The following is a 23,111-nucleotide window of genomic DNA, read 5'->3' on the forward strand; positions in this document are numbered from 1 at the left end:
TCAGATTATCCTACAACTTCTTACTCTGGCATAGCCTGCCCCTTCCTCTGAAGCATCTGGTGCTGACCAGTGTCAGAGACAGGACGCTGTCAGATGGACCACTGGGCAAACCCAGCCTGGTAATTCCTTATGTTCCTATAAAGTTCTCAGGTATACTCCTAACACTAAAATGGACTCTGCTTTCTCACATCACCCTCCCCTTGCCTCAAGTCCAATCTAAAAAAAAAATCAGTGTCTGTTTGAAAGCGACTTGCAAAATTGTATGGGACACTTTACATGGACAGCTCAACCTGGTGCCTTTAACAAATCTCTACAAACTGGGATACCACTTAGTGGTGAAACAATCACATTTTTGGTAAAGCTGATGACAATTGAATAGTAAAATGACTAATTTGCCCATATTTATGCTGCATTGTGCTGACTATGGTCTTTGGGATATGTCATTTGGGAGCTCTGGGGCAACTGCTAGTGACTCATTAAAACCCTAATATCCCTTGTCTCTTCAATAATATCTTCCCTCTGAGGATCTCAAAGTGGTTTACATGTATGAAGCTTCCAAACTCCTGAGGAGGGAGGAATACACAGGGAGCGATCAGTGATGTCTTCTCTTTTTCACTGAAATAATAAAATAATTAGCTGAGAAAGCAAGGCCCTACCCTCAACTTGATGACATTCCTTTGTCGGTCTGTGACATAACTTCTGTAATTGTCTATATATTAAAGAACCACTTGATGGCAGTCATTAATACCTTCCAGCATAACAACACCCCCCTCTCAGCTCTGCCTATCCTCCCAATGAAGTTTCATATGTTGATACTCTGAATGATTCCTCTCCCAAACAGAAAGAAAAGAAAGAGGAATCATAGAATCACTGAAACATAAGGCTGGAGGGTACCTCAAGAAGTCATCACATTCAGCTAGTTGCACTGAGGCAGGACCTAGAGCATCCCTGACAGGTGTTTGTCCAACCCCTTCTTAAAAACTCCAGTGATGGGGATTCTACAACCTCCATTGCAATCCTATTCCACAGCTTAAACTACTCTTATAGTTAGAAAGTTTTTCCTAATAGTTAACCTAAATCTCCCTTGCTGAAGATTAGGCCCATTACTTTGTGTCCTACCTTCAGTGGATCTGGAGAACAACTGATCACCATCCTCTTTATAACAGACTAACATATTTGAGACTCTTATCAGGTTCCCCTCCCCAAAAAATCTTCTTTTCTCAAGATTAAACATATTAAAAAACTGAGTCTTTCCACTTGATTTAGAAAACCTGACCTTTTTATCATTTGTGTTGCTCTCCTCTGGACTCTCTTCAATTTGTCCACGTCTTTCCTAAAGTGTGGTGCCCAGAACTGGATATGGTACTCCAGCTGAGGCCTCACCAGTGCTGAGTAGAGCAGGACAATTACCTCCTGTGTCTTACATATGGCACTCCTGTTATTACACCCCAGATTTAGATCAGCTTTTTTTGCAATTACATTGCATTGTTGACTCATTTTCAATTTGTTTTTCACTATAACCCCCAGATTCTTCTCAGCAGTATGACCACCTAGCCAGTTATTTCCCATTTTGTAATTGTGCATTTCATTTTTCCTTTCTAGAAGTACTTTGCATTTGTCTTTATCAAATTTCATCTTGTTGGATTCTGATCAATTCTTCAGCTTGTCAAGGTCACTTTGCATTCTAATTCTGTCCTCCAAAGTGCTTGCAACCCCTTCCATCTTGATGTCATCCACAGATTTTATAAGCATGCTCTCCACTCTCTTATCCAAGACATTAATGAAAATATTGAATAGTGCTGGACTGTGTTCCCTGTAAGCTGCATACTTGGGTGGCTGTACGGGAGAGATTCAAATGCCGCCCAGCTGATTAGAGAGCACACACAGCTGGCAGCATGTGCTCAGGTGCCCCTCCCCCCACATTGCACCATCCTGCAGCTGCTCCCTGGACCCTCCTGCTGGCTGTGGAAAGCGGGGGGTGGGGGTGGGGGGGAAAAGGAGAGTGCTGATGTCAGGGTGTCCCCCTTCCCCATCTCTGCAGAGAGGACAGCCTGAGTCAGGAGGACTTGGAGCTGCTGCTGCGGTCTGAAGGGGGAGTGCCTTTCTTAAAGAGACAATGCACTGGTTCTGAGATTTCCCAGCAGCCATCTCTCTCTCTCTCACACACCCACCCCTGTCCATATACCTCCTCCCTGCAGAGTGGGGGATGGGAAATAACAGGACTCAGAGCAGGAGAGCTTTCAGTGAGTGTCTTAAAGAGATAGCGCCCAGCTTTCCCCAGCAGCCAGCCCACACAGTCTCTGTGTGTCACACACACACACACAGTTTCTGTGTCTCACACAGTCTGTCTCGCTCTCTTTCTCTCACACACACACACAACTATCTGTTGGGAGGTAAGAGTGTATTATTGTTGTTACTTCTTGGTACTTCCTACAATGCACATATATTCTCTGTAATTTTATTCTTTCAAAGTGTGTTATTTTAGTGTTTTGACTGGTCTATGCATTTCATGATTTTTATTTCTCTTACACTTAAATTTAATTCTTTGAGTGGTGAGTTCTCAAATGCCTAACCTATCCTGGCTGGAGTAATTATCCCTATGGTAACTTTTAAAAAAATATATATAATCTAGGTTTTTTGTTTCTATGTGTGGTGCATATGCACACATTACCTCGGTGCACATAAAATTTATTCCACACAAATGGAAAAAAATTAAAGGGAACATTGGTGCTGGACCCCACTAGATATGCCCTCCCAGTTTGACAGTGAATAACTGATAACTACTCTGAGTATGTTCTTTCAAGCAGTTGTGCACCCACATTATAGTAATTCCATCTAGACCCCATTTCCCTACTTTGCTTATGAGAATGTCATTGGGGACTGTGAAATGGATGCACCCGGCAGGGATCCTGGTGTGGGACACTTGAAAGGTTAATGCCCCACACTGGGGGGAAATGATAGGGATGTTCAATGATCACAAGTGGTCAGGAGCTCTTGCGTTGACGTCTCATCAGAAAGAGTGAATGGTACAGAGACAGAGAGAAAAGGACGGATAGAGCGTGTAACTTTTCCTTCTCTGGTACCATTTTGTTTTCCCTCCTGAAAGGCCAGAAGCCAACGATCTACAGCAGGAAAACAAAAATAAAAGTGAAATCCACAGAAGGGGGGCAGATTTCAGGGAAGCTGCTTCACACAGACAACCAGATGCAAACAATGTGCTAGACAGGCCCATTTCACCCCAAATGCACACAGAGACCAAAGGGTTTTCAGTGGGGGGGGTTTATTGCAGGATATTTTCTTCTGAGTGCTAATAAACTATAACAAAAACTCAACAGTGCAATATCTCTGGCTGCAGGATCCGCTGTGCCAGTGAATAAATGCCGGAGCAGGGTGCTTATGGGATACAGAGAGGGAAGTTGGCAGTGGGAAGTTAAATGCCCTGTGGGCAAAGGGGAGCCAGGTCTCTGCCAATCTCCCCATCTGTTAAAGGCCACTCACACCCCTCCAAGGAAGGAGAAAGGCCAAAGGAGACAAAGGGTGAGAGAGAAACAAATGGAAGTGAAACAGGTTATGAACACTGGAGTCCTCCATCTCCGAAAAGGAAGCTCAGAAACCTGTACAACCCCCCATCCCAACCTTCCTGCACCCAGGTGACTCCTATCTCCTTTGTCATATGACTCCCACTCCCTCAGCAATGGCATGGTCCCCAGGCTGTGTCCATGTGACCTCCATGTCCTCTGGACAAGTCTGAATGGTTCCCATCCCCCAGCTGTGTAGCAGAGTCTTGTTTTCCTATCAAAGTGCTTGCCATTCTGATTGACTTTGTGCCTTCTCTTCCATCAGCACTCTGTTTGCAGGCTTTTCCCTTCCTGGCCTTCATCTTTTCCTGCATTCCCTGGTGTGGGTGCGGTAACCACCCGCTCCAGTGCCGGGAAGGCTGGGGAGAATATCTGAAAGGGAAAAAGAAGAGATGATTGGGGAATGGATCTAGCATGGGCTCCATCCTGCCCCAGCATGATGCTTACATCTGGCCCCTGGGTCTGAATAGCCACTGTAGATCTTATCCCTCAGGGGCCTAGATGGTTACAGAGAGAACCCCAGGAATCCTGATTTCTACTTCTTCCTGTTCTAACCCACTATACCCTTCTCTCTCTGACACAACCAGGAATAGGATTCAGGAAACTTGACTCCCAGTTTCCCTTGCTGTAACTACTATACTCCAGTCCTCTCCTAGAGCTGAGAACAACAACCCAGGAGTCATGCTCCATAGTCAAGTTCCCTTTCCTGTGGAGAATGCTGGCTTGATATTATGCTGTGTATAGTTGAGTTATGCCTTTAATGTGGTGGCCTTAATCTATGAAAGGAGCAAAGAGCCATTATGATGATCTAGTCTAACCTCCTATGTAAACCCACCCAGAGAACCCACCCAGGAATTGCTGCATCAAGCCCATAACTTCTGGTTGAGTTAGAGCATATCTTTCAGAAAGACATCCAGTCTTGATTGAAAGACTCCAAGTGATGAAGAATCCACCGTAACCCTTGGTAAATTGTTCCAATGGTTAATCACACTTGCTGCTAAATACAGATTAGAAACAAGGTGCAACCTTTTATCTAGCTTCAACTCAGACATTGGAGCTTACTATGCCTTTTTCTGCTAGATTAAAGAGCTGTCTACTATCAGAAATCCCTTCCCTGTGTAGATACTTGTAACCGGTGATCAATTCACCTATTAACTTCTCTTGGTGAAACTAAATAAATTGAGCTTCTTAAGTCTCTCATGGTGAGACAGGCTTTCCAGACCTTGAATCATTCAAAATACACTCAGGAGCACTATCCTGTGGATACATAGCTCTAATAGTATTGAAAGGTTCAGGGTCACCTCTACTGAAGTACACTTTGGGGCGTTACTCTTCAAGTGTACCATGGGTTCTCAGCTTGAGCTTTGTGACCTCCAGGTGGGTAATGAACAGGGGCTTGTCCTTTCTATATTGCGAAATAGGGATAGGGATAACCCTGCTAGATGAGAGCAGTCCCCATTATAGAAAAAGAGGTCCTCATATTAAAGAGTTTGAGAGCCAGTCTACATCTACACTACAGCTGGGATCAACACCGAGATCAGTCCACCGGCAATTGATTTAGCGGGTCTAGTGAAGACCCACAAAATTGACAGATCACTCTCCAGTCAACCCCTGTACTCTACCCACGATGAGAAGAATAAGGTAAGTTGACAGGAGAGTTTCTCCTGTCAATCCCCTGCAGTAACTCGACTTAAGGTACATTGACTCCAGCTTAGTTATTCATGTAGCTGGAGTTGTGTAGCATAGGTCAACTTACTGTAATAGTGTAGTATACGAAAAGCAGGAAGCCTATGAGAGAATAATTGGGTCCTATGGATGTTGGGGGGATACCTAACAAAGACCTGCTCTTTAGTGGTGACAAAGCTGAGGCACTGTGAGAGGCTAAAGTCTGAAAAAAGGAGATCCTAGAACAAAGTCACCACAAGTCACCAGGAGTTGATGGGACCTGGGTCTGATGCTGCTAACAAGAATATGCAGCCTCATTAAAATCAGCAAGTGTACATTGATCCTGATAATTACACATCAGTGAGTCTGACCTCAGCCCCAGAAAAACTGTAGCATGAAAGTTACCATAGAACAGGAAAATTGGTTGAAACAATAATTAGAGCACTATAAAACCCTTAGAAGAACATGATCTGATAGCTAGAAACTAGTGCCTGCAAAGGAAAATCATGCCACTCTAATCTATTAGAATTCTCTGAATGAGTCAGCAGAATTGTGAATAAAGAATGACCCAGTTGCCATGATGACCGGGGGGGGGAGGGGGGGAGATTTCAGAAGACTTTGACAAAGTCCCTTCTGAGATGCTGTTAAGGAATTAAGTAGCATGGTGTGAAAGGTTAAGTTTTATCATGGATCAGAAACAGGCGAACAGAGAGAAAGTAGGAATAAATGATACATTTTCATCATGGCCAAAGGTTAGTAGTGGTGTGCCACAAGGTTCTGTACTAGGACAGGTGTCTACCATGTTTATATGTGTACAATTTTTTTAAGTGCCTAAAAGACTTAGGCGTACAACTGGTGAGAAAATGGGGGCATCCCCCACAGAAAATTTTGACTTCTTGGTGGAAAAAAAAAAAATCAAACCTAAATATTTTTGGCCAAACACTAACACTTTCCATTTGGAAATGCTACCAGTGACTCATGGGATTTGTAGTTTGGATGCCCCATGCCCACATTCTCCTCTATGGGCCAGGCACCCTGGTCAGTCTACATCTCCCCTCTTGTTGAGCCATTGTGGTGCATCATGGAAGATGGTAGTCTGGTTGCAAAACTTGGCCCATAGAGAAGAATGGGGGCATGAGGCACCCAAACAACAACTCCCATGAGACACTTTTGGCATTTCCAAATTCAAATTTTGGATTCTCGGTGACAAGTCAAAAGTTTCTGAAAGAGTAATTTTTGCAAAAAATTTAATGTAGTCAAAAACCGAGTTTTCAATGAACCCTACTTAGGAGCCTGGAAGTCGCATTGTTAGAAGCAACTTGGCAATTTTTATTCACTTAAGGCCTGTTGAAGTGCAATAAGCCTTAGTTTCCCCAAGTACCTAAATCACTTTTGAAAATGTGACTTGAGATCCTAGGTCCTTCAGTGATTTTAAAAATTTACCTAGTCTGGAAAAGGGGATGAGCAGTGAAGTAGCAAAATATGCATATAGCACAACATTATTTAAGTTAAACAACACTGGAGAAGACTGAGAGCTAGCACAGAGTTCTGGATTCTCCATCACGGGCAATTTTTAAATCAAGATTGGATTTTTTTCCTAAAGAGATCTGCTCTAGTCCAAACAGGAATTAGGCTGGGGAAGTTCTATGGCCTGTGTTATACATGAGGTCAGACTAGCTTATGACAATGGTCCCTTCTGGCCTTGGAATCTATGAATCAAAGCTAGATGAATGGACATCACAATCGCAGATGAAACTCCGTGTAGACCAGAGGTCCCCAAAGTGTGAGGTACGCCCCCTAGAGGTGTGTGGAGCATGGGCAATGGGCGAACCATAAGCTTGGGGACCTCTGGTCTACACTGAGTTTCATCTGACATTGGGGGCCTTGGGCCAGAGCATGAGCAGGGCTGTTTGGGGGAAGCACAGCCTTCCCCAGCCTATTATACCTGCCGCCCATAGCATGGAGGAAAGTCCAGGAGGGGTTGGGGGAGAGAAAGAGGGCATGACAGGGCACAGACCAGCCCCTAGGGGTGTGGGGAGGGAGCAGCATCCAGCCCTTCCCTACCCCCAGCTCTGCTCCAGTCCCACTCATGGCCCTGTCCCCAGCCTCAGCCCCTGGCCATGGCCCCACTCAGGCCCACCCCCAGCTGTGGCCCCAGCCTTGACCCCCTTGCCCCTGTCTGCATCTCCCTGCCCCAAGCCACAGCCCCACTCCTGGCCCTGGAGGCAGACAGGGTAAGGGAAGGGTGTGACCCTCAATAGTTTGGGGACCACTGGTGTAGGCAAATGCAAGGTAATTCACATTGAAAGCAATCTGAACTCCAACAATTTATTTGGTTTTAAATTAACCATAACCACTTATGGAAAAAGACCTAGACATTGTGTAATTGGAAAAAAAGTGTGTGTGTGTGGGGGGGGGAGAATCTCTGCTCACCAGGTAGCAGTAGTTAAAAAGCCAACAAAATATTAGCATGCACAGGAATGGGATGGAGAATTAGTGACATGACCTTATCTGGTCACCCTTTCTCTAAAGAGAGATAGTAAAATAGAGGGGCTTCAGATATGAGTGATGAAAATGATGTGAGGCCTTGAAAGATTTCCTAATGAAAGACTGAGTTTGTTGTGTCTAGAGACAAGAGAAATAAGAAGGGATATTCTAGAGGAAAACAAAATTCTAACCGAGTGAGTCAGTCAGGATGAATTTATCATAACACAGAACAAAGATGATCAATAAAATTGAAAGACTGCAATTTCAAAATGGATAAAAGGGAAGAGTTTTTACACATTGCATAATGAGCCCCGGGAACTCACTGCCCCAGGATAATGTGGAAGCCAAGAGCTTAGCAGGATTCAAAAAGGTACTGGACATTAAGGGGAGGGATAGCTCAGTGGTTTGAGCATTGGCTTCCTAAACCCAGGGTTGTGAGTTCAATTCCTGAGGGGGGCCATTTAGGGATCTGGAGCAAAATCAGTACTTAGTCCTGCTAGTGAAGAGAGGGGGCCGGACTCAATGACCTTTCAAGATCCCTTCCAGTTCTAGGAAATAGGATAGCTCTATTAAATTGTGGGGGGAGGGATAGCTCAGTGGTTTGAGCCTTGGCCTGCTAAACCCAGGGTTGTGAGTTCAATCCTTGAGGGGGGCCATTTAGGGATCTGGGGCAAAAATCTGTCTGGGGATTGGTCCTGCTTTGAGCAGGGGGTTGGACTAGATGACCTCCTGTGGTCCCTTCCAACCCTGGTATTCTATGATTTACATACACTGGAACAATTTACTAAGCATCATGGTGGATTCTCCATCACTGGCCATTTTAAAATCAAGTTTGGATGTTTTTCTAAAAGATCTGCTTCAGGAATTATCTTTGGAAGTTCTAGGGCCTGCGTTATACAAGAGGTCAGACTAGACCACCACAATGGTCCCTTCTGGCCTTGGAATCTATTAATCTATATGGGAATTGAGAACATCCACAATTACATTAGATCAGATTATGAAAAAGAAAGTACAACCACAATAGTTTGGAAGGGATATAAACCCTCATCCTTTAAGGCACAAGAGGACCTTAAACTGACAGGAGTGAAGAGGAAACTATAAATTGTCCACTAGAGGGTATTTTGCCCCTTCCTCTAAGGCATCTGGCACTTGGCCACTGTCAGAGACAGGACACTGGGCTAGCAGGACCACTGGGCTGATCCAGCCTGGCAATTCCTATATTCCCAGTACATACTGCATATGACCAGGACAGAGCTGGCAGGCTACCCAATGTAGCCTCTTTGCCCTGCACACACAGCCCAACCTGAAGCAGGGTTGGCAGGCTTAGATGGGCTCAATCACAGCCCTTTCCCCCCTGGTTCTTCCCTCTCAGCTCTCCCATTCACTCTCCCTTTGTCATGCTACTCAGACACTTCTTTGACAGTTCTGCCCAAGGAGGAATGAACAATGGCCTCGGAGAGAGAAGACAGATGGACAGAGACAGGGCAATGGACTGACTCACCCTACGGTTCTGCAGGATCAAAGCCAGGATGGAGGCCACAAGCAGGAGAACGAGGACAAGGATAAGGCCAAAAGAGGTCTGCCCATCCAGAATGGGACGAGGACCAGAGAGCTGGGCACCTGTAAGGGGAAGTCACAGTTAGAAAGGAGAGTGAAAGGGAGGCGATTGGAATGGGAAAGGGATGGGATTGCACTGAGGGGGCTGACATTGGAAAGGGAATAGTAGAATTGGTCTGGCAGAGTGGGGGTGGGGAGTCAGGGGGGTTGAGACTAGTTTGGGGTATGGACGAGGTTTGGAAAATGTTGGCTGGTCAAGTGGAGCATAGAACTTGGGGCACAGGGAGATAGAAGTGGGGTGGAGTGGAGGGAATTGGGCACAGGGGAGACTGTACCTGTAATATACAGCTCATATTCCACAGCTCCCAGCCTCCCTTCTGAGCCATGGACACTGCACTCCCAGGTGCCGATATCCTCCTGGGACACATGGGTCAGTTCCAGGGTGGAACCCAGATAGTAGCGCTGGACTGCTGGGCTCCTGGGAGTGTCCTGAAATGAGCTCCCGTTGCTGAGGCCTGAACTCAGTTGCCTCCACTGAAAGTACTCGTGCCCCCTGGGGTGGGTGAGGCTGCAGATAAGCAGCAGACAAGAGCCTTCAGCGACTGGCCCTTTGATACTCGGGGTGACTGTAGGGGAGGGAAACAGAAATACCCTCAGCAAAGAAAGCAGAGCGTCTTCCTGCCCCACCCCTTCATCACCTCCTTCCTCCGTCACGTTCCTCCTTTTTCACTCTCACACCTTCTCTCATGGACTCCCTGGCTCCCCCCCCCTCATTTTCCTACTTTAAGACAGATTTCTTAAAGAAAAATAATTGAACCACCATGAGAAACCTCCCTATAGCACAGCATCCTGTGGACAGAGAGACTCCACTCCTGTGCAGCTAAATGCCCAAGCTGAGACACAGGGTCTCTCCCCATGGGGAGGCTGGACAGGCCAAGAACAGCCCAAACTCACCACATTGGTGTGCAAGGAGATTTTCTCTAAGCCAGTGAAAGCCACTGGATGGGAAGAGTGCCCTTGGCATCCTCTTGGCTTCCATTGCTCACCTGTCATCACTGCCAAGGTCACATCCCTAGTGATGGTTGTGCCATGGACAGAGACAGCACAGCAGTATTGCCCTGCGTCCCATGGCCCCACCTCAGGGAGATGGAGGGTGAAGCTCCCATTGCTCCCATTCCTGGAGATGCCCCATATTTCCAGATCCCCTCCTGCAAGACGGCTCCAGTGGACTGACACCCCTAGAATGCTGGAAGCACTGGGGTCTCGGTTCAGGAGGCAGGGAAGGTTTGCAGCAGATCCTACTGCAGCATAGACTACAGGAGAGGCTGGCCCAGCAAAACCTGGAGAAAACAAAGAGTTTAGGGCAACATTAGGTGGTATGAGGTCCACCAAACTGCAACAGAAGAGGAGGTTACCACCCTTTGTGGGGAGGGGATGCTGGGACAGAGGGGAGCCATGACTGGGAAAGCAGGGAGGGAAGCAAAGAGATCCAAGGAGGCTACTCACAATAAGGCAGGAGTTGGAGAGGAGGAGGCTATTGTGAGAGGCCAGAGGTCTCTGGGAGCTGAGAGGGTGAGTCGGAGGCCAGAGTTACCTAGAATTTGAAGGTTGAATGTGGCAGAAACTCTCTCGTCATCTGAGTACGTGAGTTCGCAGCGCCAGGGCCCTGAATCGCTTACAGTTGTCCTGGAGATGGATAGAGCCCCATGGCGGGAACGGAACCTGCTGGAGATGGGGACCAGGCTGACATTATGGAACCAGCGCATCCCCACAAGCTTAGCTGGATGACTGGAGTTGCAGTTTAGCAAGAGAGGCTCCGTTTCCACCAGGAGGCCTGGGGGATTGACAGTCACTGCGGAGAAGAAGGGAAAAGAGAAATTAATGTCACAGGGGAGCCCTAAAACCATTCCCTCTTTGGAGCTCCCAGCCCCTCTCTGCGGGGCATTGAAGGGACAACCAACCTGTCCTTGGTCTCCCCGTTTTCCTTGTGTTTATCACCTAGAGATTTCCCTCTCTGGAGCTCTCAACCCATGGGATGAAGACAGGGGAGTTGCCTAATCTCAGGAGGCTGCGTCTCATTTTCTAACCTGCTGTTGCAGTCCTGGGCTCCCCTCCCAGGACTTTTGGTCCTAACTGACAGTACCCTGCTGTTCCAGGGATCCCTGTTGGGCTCCAGCTTCTCGTACCTGTCACCATGCCCAGCTCCAACTGGCAGCGCCGAGTCTCCTTTCCATATCTCACCAGCGCCTCGTAATGGCCTGCATCGTCACTCAGTAGTGGCTCAATCCAGAGGGAGAAGTCCCCTTGGCGGAAGCCGGTTTCCCTAACTGAGGCTCGGGGCATCATGGATCGGGCTCTTTTCAGGAGACCACTGTACTCCACCTCCAGCACCATGTGGGGCTCTTTGTGGGAGCTGGGGATATGAGCAGGGGGAAATGAGTTAGTACTAGGACAGGGAGAGAAAGAGAGGGGAGGAAAGGCAGTGAGAGGGGATGGGAATCAAAGACTGTGGAAGAGAAGAAATAGGAAAAGAATCAAAAAGCACAGCACCCCCACCCTCGCAGCCTGCATTACCTTTCCCCATGCCGCTCCCAGCGGACAGCTGTCTTCTCATACAGCTGCTTCCAGCTGCTCTGCAGCTCCTGAGGACTCAGGTGACAGGGGAGCACAACCAGGTCTCCCACTTTGGCCCACACCCTCTGCTCCCCCCTCTGCTCCTTTGGTGCTCCAGGGGAAGTACTGCTGGCTGCAACAAGACAGAGAACTGAGTGGGGGTGGGGGGGAAAGGGTTAGAAATGGGGGTGGAGACGTTTTTTTCCTGTCCTGAGAGGACCCTGCCAAGGAGAATGGAGGAGGGCTGGGGAGCAATATGGGAATAAGGGAACACTGAAGGGTCAGGAAAGCAAGATCTGCCAAGCGTTCAGCTTTGAATTGCTAAAATCCTGTGGACCAAGTAAACCCCCAAATATCCCCAGTGCAACTACCCTCCACCCCCAAAAATACTCAGCCCCCCTTACCATTGGTCACCAGCAGCATGAGGGTGAGAGACAGGGGCATAAATGCCAATGTCATGGTGGCATCAAGGAGACAAAGGGGATGTGTCTCCACACTCACTTCACCGCCAGAATGGATCCAAAGCTTCAAGGGATGAGTGAGAATGAGGCATGGACTGGACAAAGAAGGGGACAAGTGAGTGGGTCGGTCAGACTCTCTCGTTCACTTGCTCTCTCACTCGCTCTCTCTCGTTCTGAGAAAAGCCTGTTCCCTAGATGCCCTTATAATGCGGGTGGGCAGCTAATTTCCTCACAGCACTGAGAAGATGCGTCACAGCCAAGAAACCAGCATCAGACTGAGGCACGTGCAGAAAGAGATGGAGACAGAGGAAGGAGGAGTCAGAGATCATGTTCTAAGCATCTTTTAGTGGAAATTCTCTCTCTGGGTTTTTGTTGTTTTCTTCACAGTTTCGCTTCTACCCAGACAGCGGAAAATTTGTAGAAGACACTTCCCAGCAAGTGCCCTTCATGTTTTTCTTTCATCTTACCTTTTTTGGTTTGATCTTTCCGCCAATTGTTTTAGTCTTTTCAAAATGCCTTGTTCCTCTTTCCATTTTTTCTTTTACTTTCTCAAATATATGCTTTCTTTTTCTGTTTTTCCAATTCACAGGGGACACTAAATGAGGAGCTGCAAACAGGAAGGACAGGCAAATAACCCAAAAGGACTAAGCCTAGAGATGGCATAGGTCTTGGAACTAGGAGTGCTTGAAGTGGTTATCATATGCAGGGTTTACAGTTTGGTTCAATGGCTCTCAGCACCCTCCTCCCCCCTCCCCCCCCCAAAAAAAAATTGTTCCAGCTTGGGGCCAGGAAATAAAGTGAGCTTCAGCCAGGACAAATGTGACTAGTAGATCCAAAACCCAGGACCACATTGGAAGGGAGATGGCCAGGAGGAGCTGAGGGAGGAGGCTGCAGAAAAGGTTACTGTGTTTTGGGGGCTGCATGGCAAGACACTGCATCCCTGAACAGGGAGGGAATGATCCCTTTCTATCCACTTTTGAGGAGACCCCACTTCAGGTCCTGTGATGTGGGGGCTTCTCCCAGCTCCCATGTAGGTGCTGGGAAGTTCAGGGAGAACGGAACTGAACTTTGCATAGTGCAATTCATAGATTCCCATCCCGTCACACATGGAGGGATTCTCTGAGGTGACAAGGGGGCCCCTTTTGTGGCTCATACTTTCCAGCACCCACTGGTTTTGGCTCTGACTTAATCATGCATTTGCCCTCCCTGGTGACTTCTGACTGTGCCCCCTTCTGTGCACACATCCCCCACTAACTGGAGTGGGCGGGGCCTCTCCCTGGGGTGGGGGAGCACAGGGTGACTCAGGGTCACAATTCTACCTCTGCTGGAGAATCTCTTTCTCGCTCTGTTTTTTGGTCAGCAGAGTGATCAAGAGGGAGGAATAGGGAAACACAGAGAAGCAGGTAATAGAAAAGGAGAGGAGAGGTTGGAGAACACATTACAGTTAAAGCAGAGGGTGTTTTTCCTCCTGTTCAGCAAAAACAGTCCCTTGTGTCCGGTCTAAGCAGAGGGTATAGACTTTCCATTCCATTGAGTCAGCATCAAAGGAATGGCATGAGTGTGTGGGTGAAGGAGAAAGAGCAAGAGAATGAAAGAAAGAGGGGTCTGCAGCATGGCGAGGAGACACATGGGACTTCACTCTAGCAGAGCTGGCCTGAGGGAAAATGGCACCCTGGGCAAATTTGTATTCTGGCGCGCGCACACACCCCCACCCCCACCCCTTGGTCCCTGTGGGCACAATGCCCCCCCATTGCCCCTGGCCACTCTAGGCTTCTGAGGCTCCCTGCCCCCTCCTTCACCCCTAACCCCTACACTGTGCCCTGTCCTGTGTCCCTAACCATTGCACCCCCCATTCTGCATCTATGTGGGGAAACTGACCTGAATGCATGGAGTGCCTGGCATTGCTGCTAACTCACCCCCTCGAACACTGCTCCTCTGCACACCCCTTGGGGGCTGCAAGTGGGGGGGCAAAGTCAGGGCTCCCTGCATCCAGGTCACTTTCCCCACTCGGGCTGTGTAAGAGGAGGGCAGGAGAGCAGCAGCTCCTGATATTTGCCTCACAGCACAACCCAGGTTGGGAAAGTGACCTGGATGCAGGGAGCACTTGGTGTTGCTCCTTTCTCGCTCCCCTCCGCTCCCCCCCCCTCCCCCAACCACACACCGCTCCATTGCAGGGATGGTGACCTTGAGTAATATCTGTACATCATCACTGTCCCTCCTTCCTCTGCAGGGAGGGAGCAGGGAGAAGTCTGTGTGCCTCCCCACACGGGACATGGCACTCCCTTGCCAGCCGGGAGCAGTTTCTGACTCTAGACTGGCAGCATGCCTTGGTGCTGCCATGCAGCACCCCTTTAACCAGGGTATCTCTGGGTGGTTGCCCAGATGGCCCACCCCTAAGACTGGGCCTGACTCTCAGGCCCCATCTGTCCCACCCCTCTCCCTGGCCCCCCTCCAGAGAGGCACAGGATTCTGCTCTCCATCCAGCTGCTCCTCCCCCAATCACCACTCAATCCTTAATATTGGCCCAGGTATTAACTCCACACACAGCATTGGAAGGGTTGTCTTCAAATGAAAGAGCTCATCTCCTCGTGTGATGGGTTTGGTCAGAGAACCCCTTGGGTCTGTCACCTGATGTGCTAAGACTACCTCTGAGCCCATTTTCCCTGTCAGCTTGGGACTCCAGAACCCTGTCCTGTTGAGCTAAACCCATAAGCCTGCTGCAACACATCCCCATCTGAACCACATCCCCAAAGCTGCAGGCTTTAACTGAAAGCCACTCAGCAGGTACTCCTGTCTCCAGCACCCAGATGCCCAGCTCCCATTTTACTTTGTATAAAGCTTATACAGGGTAAACAAATTCTCTGCCCTCTATAACACAGAGAGAGTTATGCACAGCTGTTTGCTCCCCAGGTATTACTTACGCTGGGTTTAATAAAATCACTTTTTTGTTTATTAGTAAGTATAAAAAGTAGGATTTAAGTGGTTTCAAGTAATGACAGAAAAAAGTTACCAAGCAAAATAAAACAAAACATGCAAGTCTAAGCTGAATACATTTAAGAAACTGAATACAGGTAAATCTCACCCTCGGAGATGGTCCATTGAGCTTCTTCCACAGACTAGACTCCTTCCTAGTCTGAGCCCAATCCTTTCCCCTGGTATACTCCTTGTTCCAGCTCAGGTGGTAATTCAGGGATTTCTCATGACTGGCAGCCCACTTTGTTCTGTTCAACCCCCTTTTATAGCTTTGGCACAAGGCGGGAATCCTTTGTCTCTCTCTGGGTTCCCGCACTTCCTTCTAAATGGAAAAGCCACATTTAAGATGGATTCCAGTTCAGGTGATATGATCACATGTCACTGTAAGACCTCCTTCACAGCCTAGTAGCTGTAAGACTCAGACATAGGAAGACTTGCAGGTAAACAAACCCATTCACAAGTCATTGATTCTGAAGCACCCTTAATGGCTTCCACTTAACATGTTTACATTAGTAATACAAGTTTATATCTTATTCTCCTAACTCCAGACATAGAAATAATACATGCAAACAAATAGGCTGAACACTCAGTAGATCATAAGCTTTGTAATGAGCTTACAAGAGACCTTTTGCATAAAGCATATTCCAGTTACATTATATTTACACTCAAGCATATTTCCATAAACATATGGGGTGTAACATCACATCTAGCTCTTAAAAAGGGAGGCCAGAATTTAGCTGTATATCTGCCACTGCCTGGGAAAGTAACCTAAAGCTCAGGCTTGGAGAGCTGAGGGGCTGGGACTGAGGACAATGCCTCTCATGCACAAGGGGATGTTGATGGTTGAGGGGTTATTGTGGTGAGAGGGCGTATTCTGAAATGATAGCTTTTGAGGCATTGTTTTACTCAGCGTGAGGCTCTATCTTTAGAAATGACATCTCTGACGTTTCTCTGTAATGACCCATTTTAAATGCTGACTCCATTGAATGTCACCTTCGACATCTCCCAACACAAAACCCCACTGGCACAAAATAGCAGCGACTGCAGTGAGGTCACCCTGAGACAGGTTGGCGGAGCTGCACGTATGACTAGGCTAGGACAGCAATAGCAGAAGGAGCTGAAGGTGAGGACTGAGGGGCATTGGCAGAGCTGGGGAAGGCAGTGGGAACTAGAATTAGAATACAGGAGGGGCTGAAGTTTGGAAGCTTAGTATATTGATACATTGGCTTGAGTATTAGCTACCTTTGATCAAGTTCTAGGCTTTACTGACCAATTCAGTGAATTCCCTTTATTGTCTTTTGGATTTGTTTTTGTTTCTTTTTAATTATGTAGTATACATGCAAGTTCAGTTCCTGGCACTCCCCATCCCTGCTCTCACTAGTACCACAATGAAGTCTGGACCTTTGCAGAATGCCTCGTGAGGGTCACCCATTTCTTTCTACCTTGCAGTGGGGGACAATCAGCAACCTGCTTCTTTAGGCTTCAAAGGGAATTTCTGACCCAACTAAACAGGTCTAATTAGAATCAAACAATAGAACTTTTTTAAAACTGTATTAACCAAATTTAAAAAAAAGTTAAATATAAAGTAAGAGGATTTAAACTGGAAAATTAAATGCAGAAAACTTTGAAAAATTAAAAAAAAAAAAAACACACTAACTATGCAATCCTTTTTAGATTCTTAAGGCCAATAGATCATGTAGTCTGACCTACTGTATATCACCGGGCATAGAATTTAACCCAGCTTCTCCTGTATTGAGCTCAACAACCTTACAAAATCCCTTTGAGATACTGCAGGTAGATGATTCTTAACGGAAACTCTGGCAGAGTTTGGAGGAGTATGCTCAGGACCACACAGTGAGTCTGTTGCAGAACTGGAAATAGAAATGAGAAGTTCCTGACTTCCCAACTTCACTCTGCCAGATCATGACACCTTGAGGAATTAAAGCCCCTCAATTCAGCACTTATGCAGGTATGTAAATTTAAGCACATGCTTAAGTCCCTTTCAGGGCCAAAAAAGTTTTAAATAGACATTTTTAAAAGTCAGGTCTATTAAATCAGTAGTTCTCAACCAGGGGGTACACAGACCCCTTCCAGGGGGTAAATCAGCTCATCTAGATATTTACCTAGTTTTATAACAGGCTACATAAAAACCACTAGCAAAGTCAGTACAAACTATATACTACACACTAAAATGTAAATACAATATTTATATGCCAGTCAATTTTATAATTATATGGTAAAAATGAGAAAGTAAACAATTTTTCAGTAATAGTGTGTTGTAATGCTTACAAAATCAGAAAAAAAAATACAGAAGTAGTTTAAGTGAGCTGAAACTTGGGATACACAAGACAAATCAAAGTCCTGAAAGTTGTACAGTGGTCTGGAAAGGTTGAGAGCCACTGTACTAAATAAAAAGGTTTCTTTGTAAAACATTAAGGTTGCACAATTAAAGAGTTTAAAAAGTCTAGAAATATAGAAGCAAAAGGGTTAGATTTTGCTCCCATTTACATCCACACAACTTTGTTGAAGTCAATAGTCTTGCTGAAGTGTAATAGCAGAAATTGTGCTCAAATATCTTACAGCACTTGTCTGCTCCTCATTGCACATCCTGTGTGGGGGGTGGTTATTTGTTTAAGTTTCCTATTATGGGGTGGTCCTTACAGCACCATAGTTAAAGTTGTTTAGATCTGGTTTGTCAAAGTGCTCTAAATTCCATATGCAGACTCAGATTGGCCTGAAAATTGCCTTGGCAGTTGAAGGTCCTGGTTAGAGTTACTAGCAGTGTAGGTTTGAGGTCAGTTGGTAAGGGAGCTATCAGACATAGATCCCCCTGCCCTCCTAATTCGCCCAAAGTTAAAGAAATTAAATATGGAAAATAGCCACATACAAACCTTATCACTGGACAGCTCCTGAGCTCATGTGGTGTCCAGCACCAACCAGCTTCAACACTAAACACAAATTATTAATCCTTCATTCTGGCTCCGTAAAGTGATGTTCATGACTGACCCAAGGCTTCCTAATGACATTGGGCCCCCAATTCTCATTTACACTTTAGCCATTTGCACTACCAGAGTAGTACACAGGAGCCGTATACTCCCACTTTAAGGCCCTGTGGCGGGGTGGGACTCACCAGCACAGCACCTCCTGCTGGTCATCCTGGGATATGCTCTTCCAGCCCAGAGTGCCCTCTGCAGGCCAGTGTCCCACCAGCCGCTGGCCCCCCGTGTCCCTCTCAGACCCCGGTGGCTTTTACATCAGAGTTCTGCCCCTCACAGCAACCCACAATCTGGGTTGCCCCACCCAGGGGAATCTCCCAACCCTCTATCCCCACCTTGCCTCAGTGGCTACTGCCAGCCACTATCTAGCCCCTGCTCACTGGGGCAGACGGCAGTCTGTAAACCACTCATCATTGGCAAGGGGGATTAGGACCTGCTGCCTTTGCCTATCTCCGGGCTGCCACTCTGCAGCCCTAGTACGTATTTGGCCCTTTTAGCAAGGCCTGCAGCCTGGGGTTTTTCTTGGCTGGAGCTCCTCAGCTCCCTCTGCCCTTCCCCAGCACTACTCCACTTCAGGTACCCTTCTCTGCTCCCAGGCAGCCATGTCCTCCTCTCTTAGGAAGCAAGAGAGAAAGTATGTATTCTAGCTTCTGGCCCACAGCCCTCTTATAAGGGCCAGCTGGGCCCTGATTAAGCTGGCCACAGCTGTAGCTGCTTTCCCAATCAGCCTAGCTTTTCCCCGCCACAGCCCTCTGCAGGGCTGCTTTTAACCCGTTCAGGGTCACAGGCCCCTTTACATGGCCAGAGAAGTACACATTGGCCATAGTGCAAATGAGAATTGGGTCTAAAGAGGCTGGAGCAAAATGTGTGTGTAAAGGCATAATTTCAAAGTGTTCTAAAATTCACAAGAAGAGTCAGATTGGCCTAAAACTTAGCACACTACAATGGGGGCTAGTGTGGATTTTTTGCTGCAAATGTAGCAGCATTTAGTAAAGAGGTTCCCAAGATATAGCTCCAATCAATTACCTGTTTTTAAATACTGGCTCACCACATGTCATAGGTACCCATGGCTGAGACTGGGGAGTGATCAGAGGACAGCCAGACTTTCTGTATGTCACAAGCACACCATAGTGAGACTGGAAGGAACAGAGAATGGACAGGTTCATTGCGTGCCAAAGATACATAGTGCTAAAAAAAGGGAGTAGAACATAGTCAGACTATGTATGCAACAGGCACTCAGCAGTGCACTGAGGAATGGGAAGCTGAGAATAGGTAGGGTCTGTGTATGCCACAAACACAGTGCTGAGTCTGGGGAACTGAGAATGGGCAAGCTTGGTGCGCGCGCACACACACTCTCTCTCTCATTGGCCTGAAAACTGTTATGCTCGCTCTGGGTGTAGGATAGAGTCTGAGCTGCATATTTTAGGTCATTTGGTCAAAGAGCTGCTGAGTGATTACCCATTTATCAAATGTTGGCTCAGTGCATGTCACAGATACAGTGCTGAGGCTGGGGTGAGAACAAAGAGAACACCACTGGGGACAGTTCACATCTCCCTGGCAAGCCTCCTTAATCATAGAAGATTAGGGTTGGACCTCAGGAGGTCATCTAGTCCAACCCCCTACTCAAAGGAGGACCAACACCAACTAAATCATCCCAGCCAGCTTTGTCAAGCCAGGCCTTAAAAATCTCTAAGGATGAAGATATGGTACATATCAATTTCTTTGTTAAATTGACAAACTCATATAAGCTTGCAGTGTCCAGCGGGCATAACTGGACACTGCAAGACAGAGGTTCCTAGGGCTGTGTCTGGAACTAGGGATATTGGCTAGTGTCATTTGCTTGCAGATAGCTGGGGGTAGCTTACATGACAGAGACTGTGCGTGAACAGCCCAGGAGTGGGGGGCTCTCACAGCAGAGCAGGGTAAGGCTGGCTCCCAGAGTCAAGGATTGGAGTGGCCTATCAGATCACCAGTCTAGATAACACCAGAGTGGAAAGTCACAATAGTGTTTCCTAATATCCAACCTAGACCTCCCCCTGTGCAACTTGAGACCATTGCTCCTTGTTCTGTCATCTGCAACCACTGAGAACAGCTGAGCTCCAGCCTCTTTGGAACCCAGGTAGTTCAAGGCTGCTATCAAATCCCCCCTCACTCTTCTCTTCTGCAGACTAAACAAGCGCAGTTCCCTCAGCCTCTCCTTGTAAGTCATGTGCCCCAGCCCCCTGATCATTTTCATTGCCCTCCGCTGGACTCTCTCCAATTTGTCCACATCCTTTCTGTAGTGGGGGGCCCAAAACTGTAAGCAATACAGATGTGGCCTCACCAGTGCCAAATAGAGGGGAATAATCACTTCCCTCGATCTGCTGGAAATGCTCCTACTAATGCAGCCCAATATGCTGTTAGCCTTCTTGGCAACAAGGGCACCCTGCTGACTCTCATCCAGCTTCTCATCCACTGTAATCCCCAGGTCCTTTTCTGCAGAACTGCTGCTTAGCCAGTCGGTCCCCAGCCTGTAGCGGTGCATGGGATTCTTCCGTCCTAAGTGCAGGACTTTGCACTTGTCCTTGTAGAACCTCATCAGATTTATTTTGGTCCAATCCTTCAATTTGTCTCAGTCACTCTGGACCCTATCCCTACCCTCCAGAGTATCTACCTCTCCCCCCAATTTAGTGTCATCCGTGAACTTGCTGAGGGTGCAATTTATCCCATCGTCCAGATCATTAATAAAGATGTTGAACAAAATCAGCTTCAGGACTGACCCCTGGGGTACTCCGCTTGATACCGGCTGCCAATTAAACATCGACCCATTGATCACTACCTGTTGAGCCCAACAATCTAGCCAGCTTTCTATCCACCTTATAGTCTATTCATCCAATCCATACGTTTTTAATTTGCTTTCAAGAATACTGTGGGAGGGGAGACCGTATCAAAAGCTTTGCTAAAAAGTCAAGATATATCACGTCCAACGCTTTACCCATATCCACAGAGCCAGTTATCTCATCATAGAAGGCAATCAGGTTGGTCAGGCATGACTTGCCCTTGGTGAATCCATGTTGACTGTTCCTGATCACCTTCTTCTCCTCCAAGTGCTTCAAAATGGTTTCCTTGAGGACCTGCTCCATGATTTTTCCAGGGACTGAGGTGAGGCTGTAGTTCCCCGGGTTCTCCTTCTTCCCTTTTTTAAAGATGGGCACTAGATTTGCTTTTTTCCAATTGTCCGGGACCTCCCCTGATCACCACGAATTTTCAAAGGTAATGGCCAATGCTTTGCAATCACATCAGCCAATTCCCTCAGCACCCTCGTCTGCATTAGGACCCATGGGCATGTGCATGTCCAGCTTTTCTAAATAGTCCTTAACCTGTTCTTTCACCACTGAGGGCTGCTCACCTCCTCCCCATATAGTGTTGCCCAGGACAGCAGTGTGGGAGCTGACCTTGTCTGTGAAGATCAAGGCAAAAAAAAAAAAAAAAAAAGTATTGAGTACTTCAGCTTTTTCCACATCATCCGTCACTAGGTTGCCTCCCCCATTCATTAAGAGTCTCACACTTTCCCTGACCTTTTTCTTGTTGCTAACATACTTGTAGAAACCCTTCTTGTTACCCTTCACATTCCTTGCTAGCTGCAACTCCAATTGTGTTTTGGCCTTCCTGACTGGGGGGGAGGGATAGCTCAGTGGTTTGAGCATTAGCTTGCCAAACCCAGCATTGTGAGTTCAATCTTCAAGGGGGCCATTTAGGGATCAGGGGCAAAAATCTGTCTGGGGATTAGTCCTGCTTTGAGCAGGGGGTTGGACTAGATGACCTCCTGAGGTCCCTTCCAACCCTGATATTCAATGATTACACTCCTACATGCTCAAGCAACATTTTTATACTCCTCCCTAGTCATCTGACCAAGTTTCCACTTCTTGTAAGCTTCCTTTTTGTGTTTAAGCTCATTGAAGATTTCACTGTTAAACCAAGCTGGTCGCCTGCCATATTTGCTATTCTTTCTGCACATTGGAATGGTTTGTTCCTGCATCCTCAATAAGGCTTCTTTAAAATACAGCCAGCTCTCCTGGACTCCTTTCCCCCTTATATTAGCCTCCCAGGGGATTCTGCCCATCAGTTCCCTAAGGGAGTCAAAGTCTGCTTCTTCTTCGAGTGGTGTCCCGGTGCTCCACTCTAGGTGTCGGTGCATCCCTGTGCCGGAGACCGGAGATTTTTCGCAGCAATACTCAGTCGGGGGAAGGGCACATGCAGGAGCTGTCTCGTGCAGCCGTTGGCGTCTCCTGTAGCGCGCACACCCCCGACCGTCCCCTCAGTTCCTTCTCAACTGTCCTCGGCTGCAGATGGAGCTCCGTGGCAGTGCTATCCTTGATGCTTTCTGGAAAAAAAAAAAAAAGTTAAAAGTTACATTTCACGCACAAGGTCAGCTCCCAGATTGCTGCACTGGGCAGTACAGCATGGGGAGGAAGTGACCAGCCCTCTGTGGAGAAAGAAGTGGTTCGGGACTATTTAGAAAAACTGGACGTGCACAAGTCCATGGGGCCGGATGCGCTGCATCCGAGGGTGCTAAAGGAGTTGGCGGGTGAGATTGCAGAGCCATTAGCCATTATTTTTGAAAACTCATGGTGATCGGGGGAGGTCCCAGATGACTGGAAAAAGGCTAATGTAGTGCCCATCTTTAAAAAAGGGAAGAAGGAGGATCCGGGGAACTACAGGCCAGTCAGCCTCACCTCAGTCCCTGGAAAAATCATGGAGCAGGTCCTCAAGGAATCAATTATGAAACATTTAGAGGAGAG

At 47.3% G+C, this 23,111-nt stretch overlaps 1 protein-coding gene across 3 annotated transcripts; it reads right to left on the minus strand.

Moving 5' to 3' along the window:
- Positions 1 to 3,263: 3,263 nt before the first annotated feature.
- Positions 3,264 to 22,687, minus strand: LAG3 (lymphocyte activating 3). Of its 3 annotated transcripts, XM_065585658.1 has the most exons (11): positions 20,654 to 22,687; positions 19,357 to 19,466; positions 15,444 to 15,656; positions 12,829 to 12,968; positions 11,862 to 12,033; positions 11,474 to 11,700; positions 10,882 to 11,139; positions 10,334 to 10,627; positions 9,623 to 9,913; positions 9,232 to 9,350; positions 3,264 to 3,950 (listed from the first exon to the last, which is right to left on the minus strand). In XM_065585658.1, the coding sequence occupies exons 6-11, from the start codon at positions 11,679 to 11,681 to the stop codon at positions 3,840 to 3,842; spliced, it is 1,281 nt and encodes a 426-aa protein (XP_065441730.1). In that variant the 5' UTR covers positions 11,682 to 11,700; positions 11,862 to 12,033; positions 12,829 to 12,968; positions 15,444 to 15,656; positions 19,357 to 19,466; positions 20,654 to 22,687; the 3' UTR covers positions 3,264 to 3,839. The 3 variants fall into 3 exon arrangements, with proteins under 3 accessions (XP_065441730.1, XP_065441723.1, XP_023966928.3); XM_065585651.1 differs by having other exon boundaries at positions 18,226 to 22,687; XM_024111160.3 differs by lacking the exons at positions 12,829 to 12,968; positions 15,444 to 15,656; positions 19,357 to 19,466; positions 20,654 to 22,687 and adding an exon at positions 12,305 to 12,806.
- Positions 22,688 to 23,111: the final 424 nt, after the last annotated feature.

Source organism: Chrysemys picta, chromosome 1 (assembly GCF_011386835.1).
Source record: "Chrysemys picta bellii isolate R12L10 chromosome 1, ASM1138683v2, whole genome shotgun sequence".
Classification (NCBI taxonomy): domain Eukaryota; kingdom Metazoa; phylum Chordata; order Testudines; family Emydidae; genus Chrysemys; species Chrysemys picta.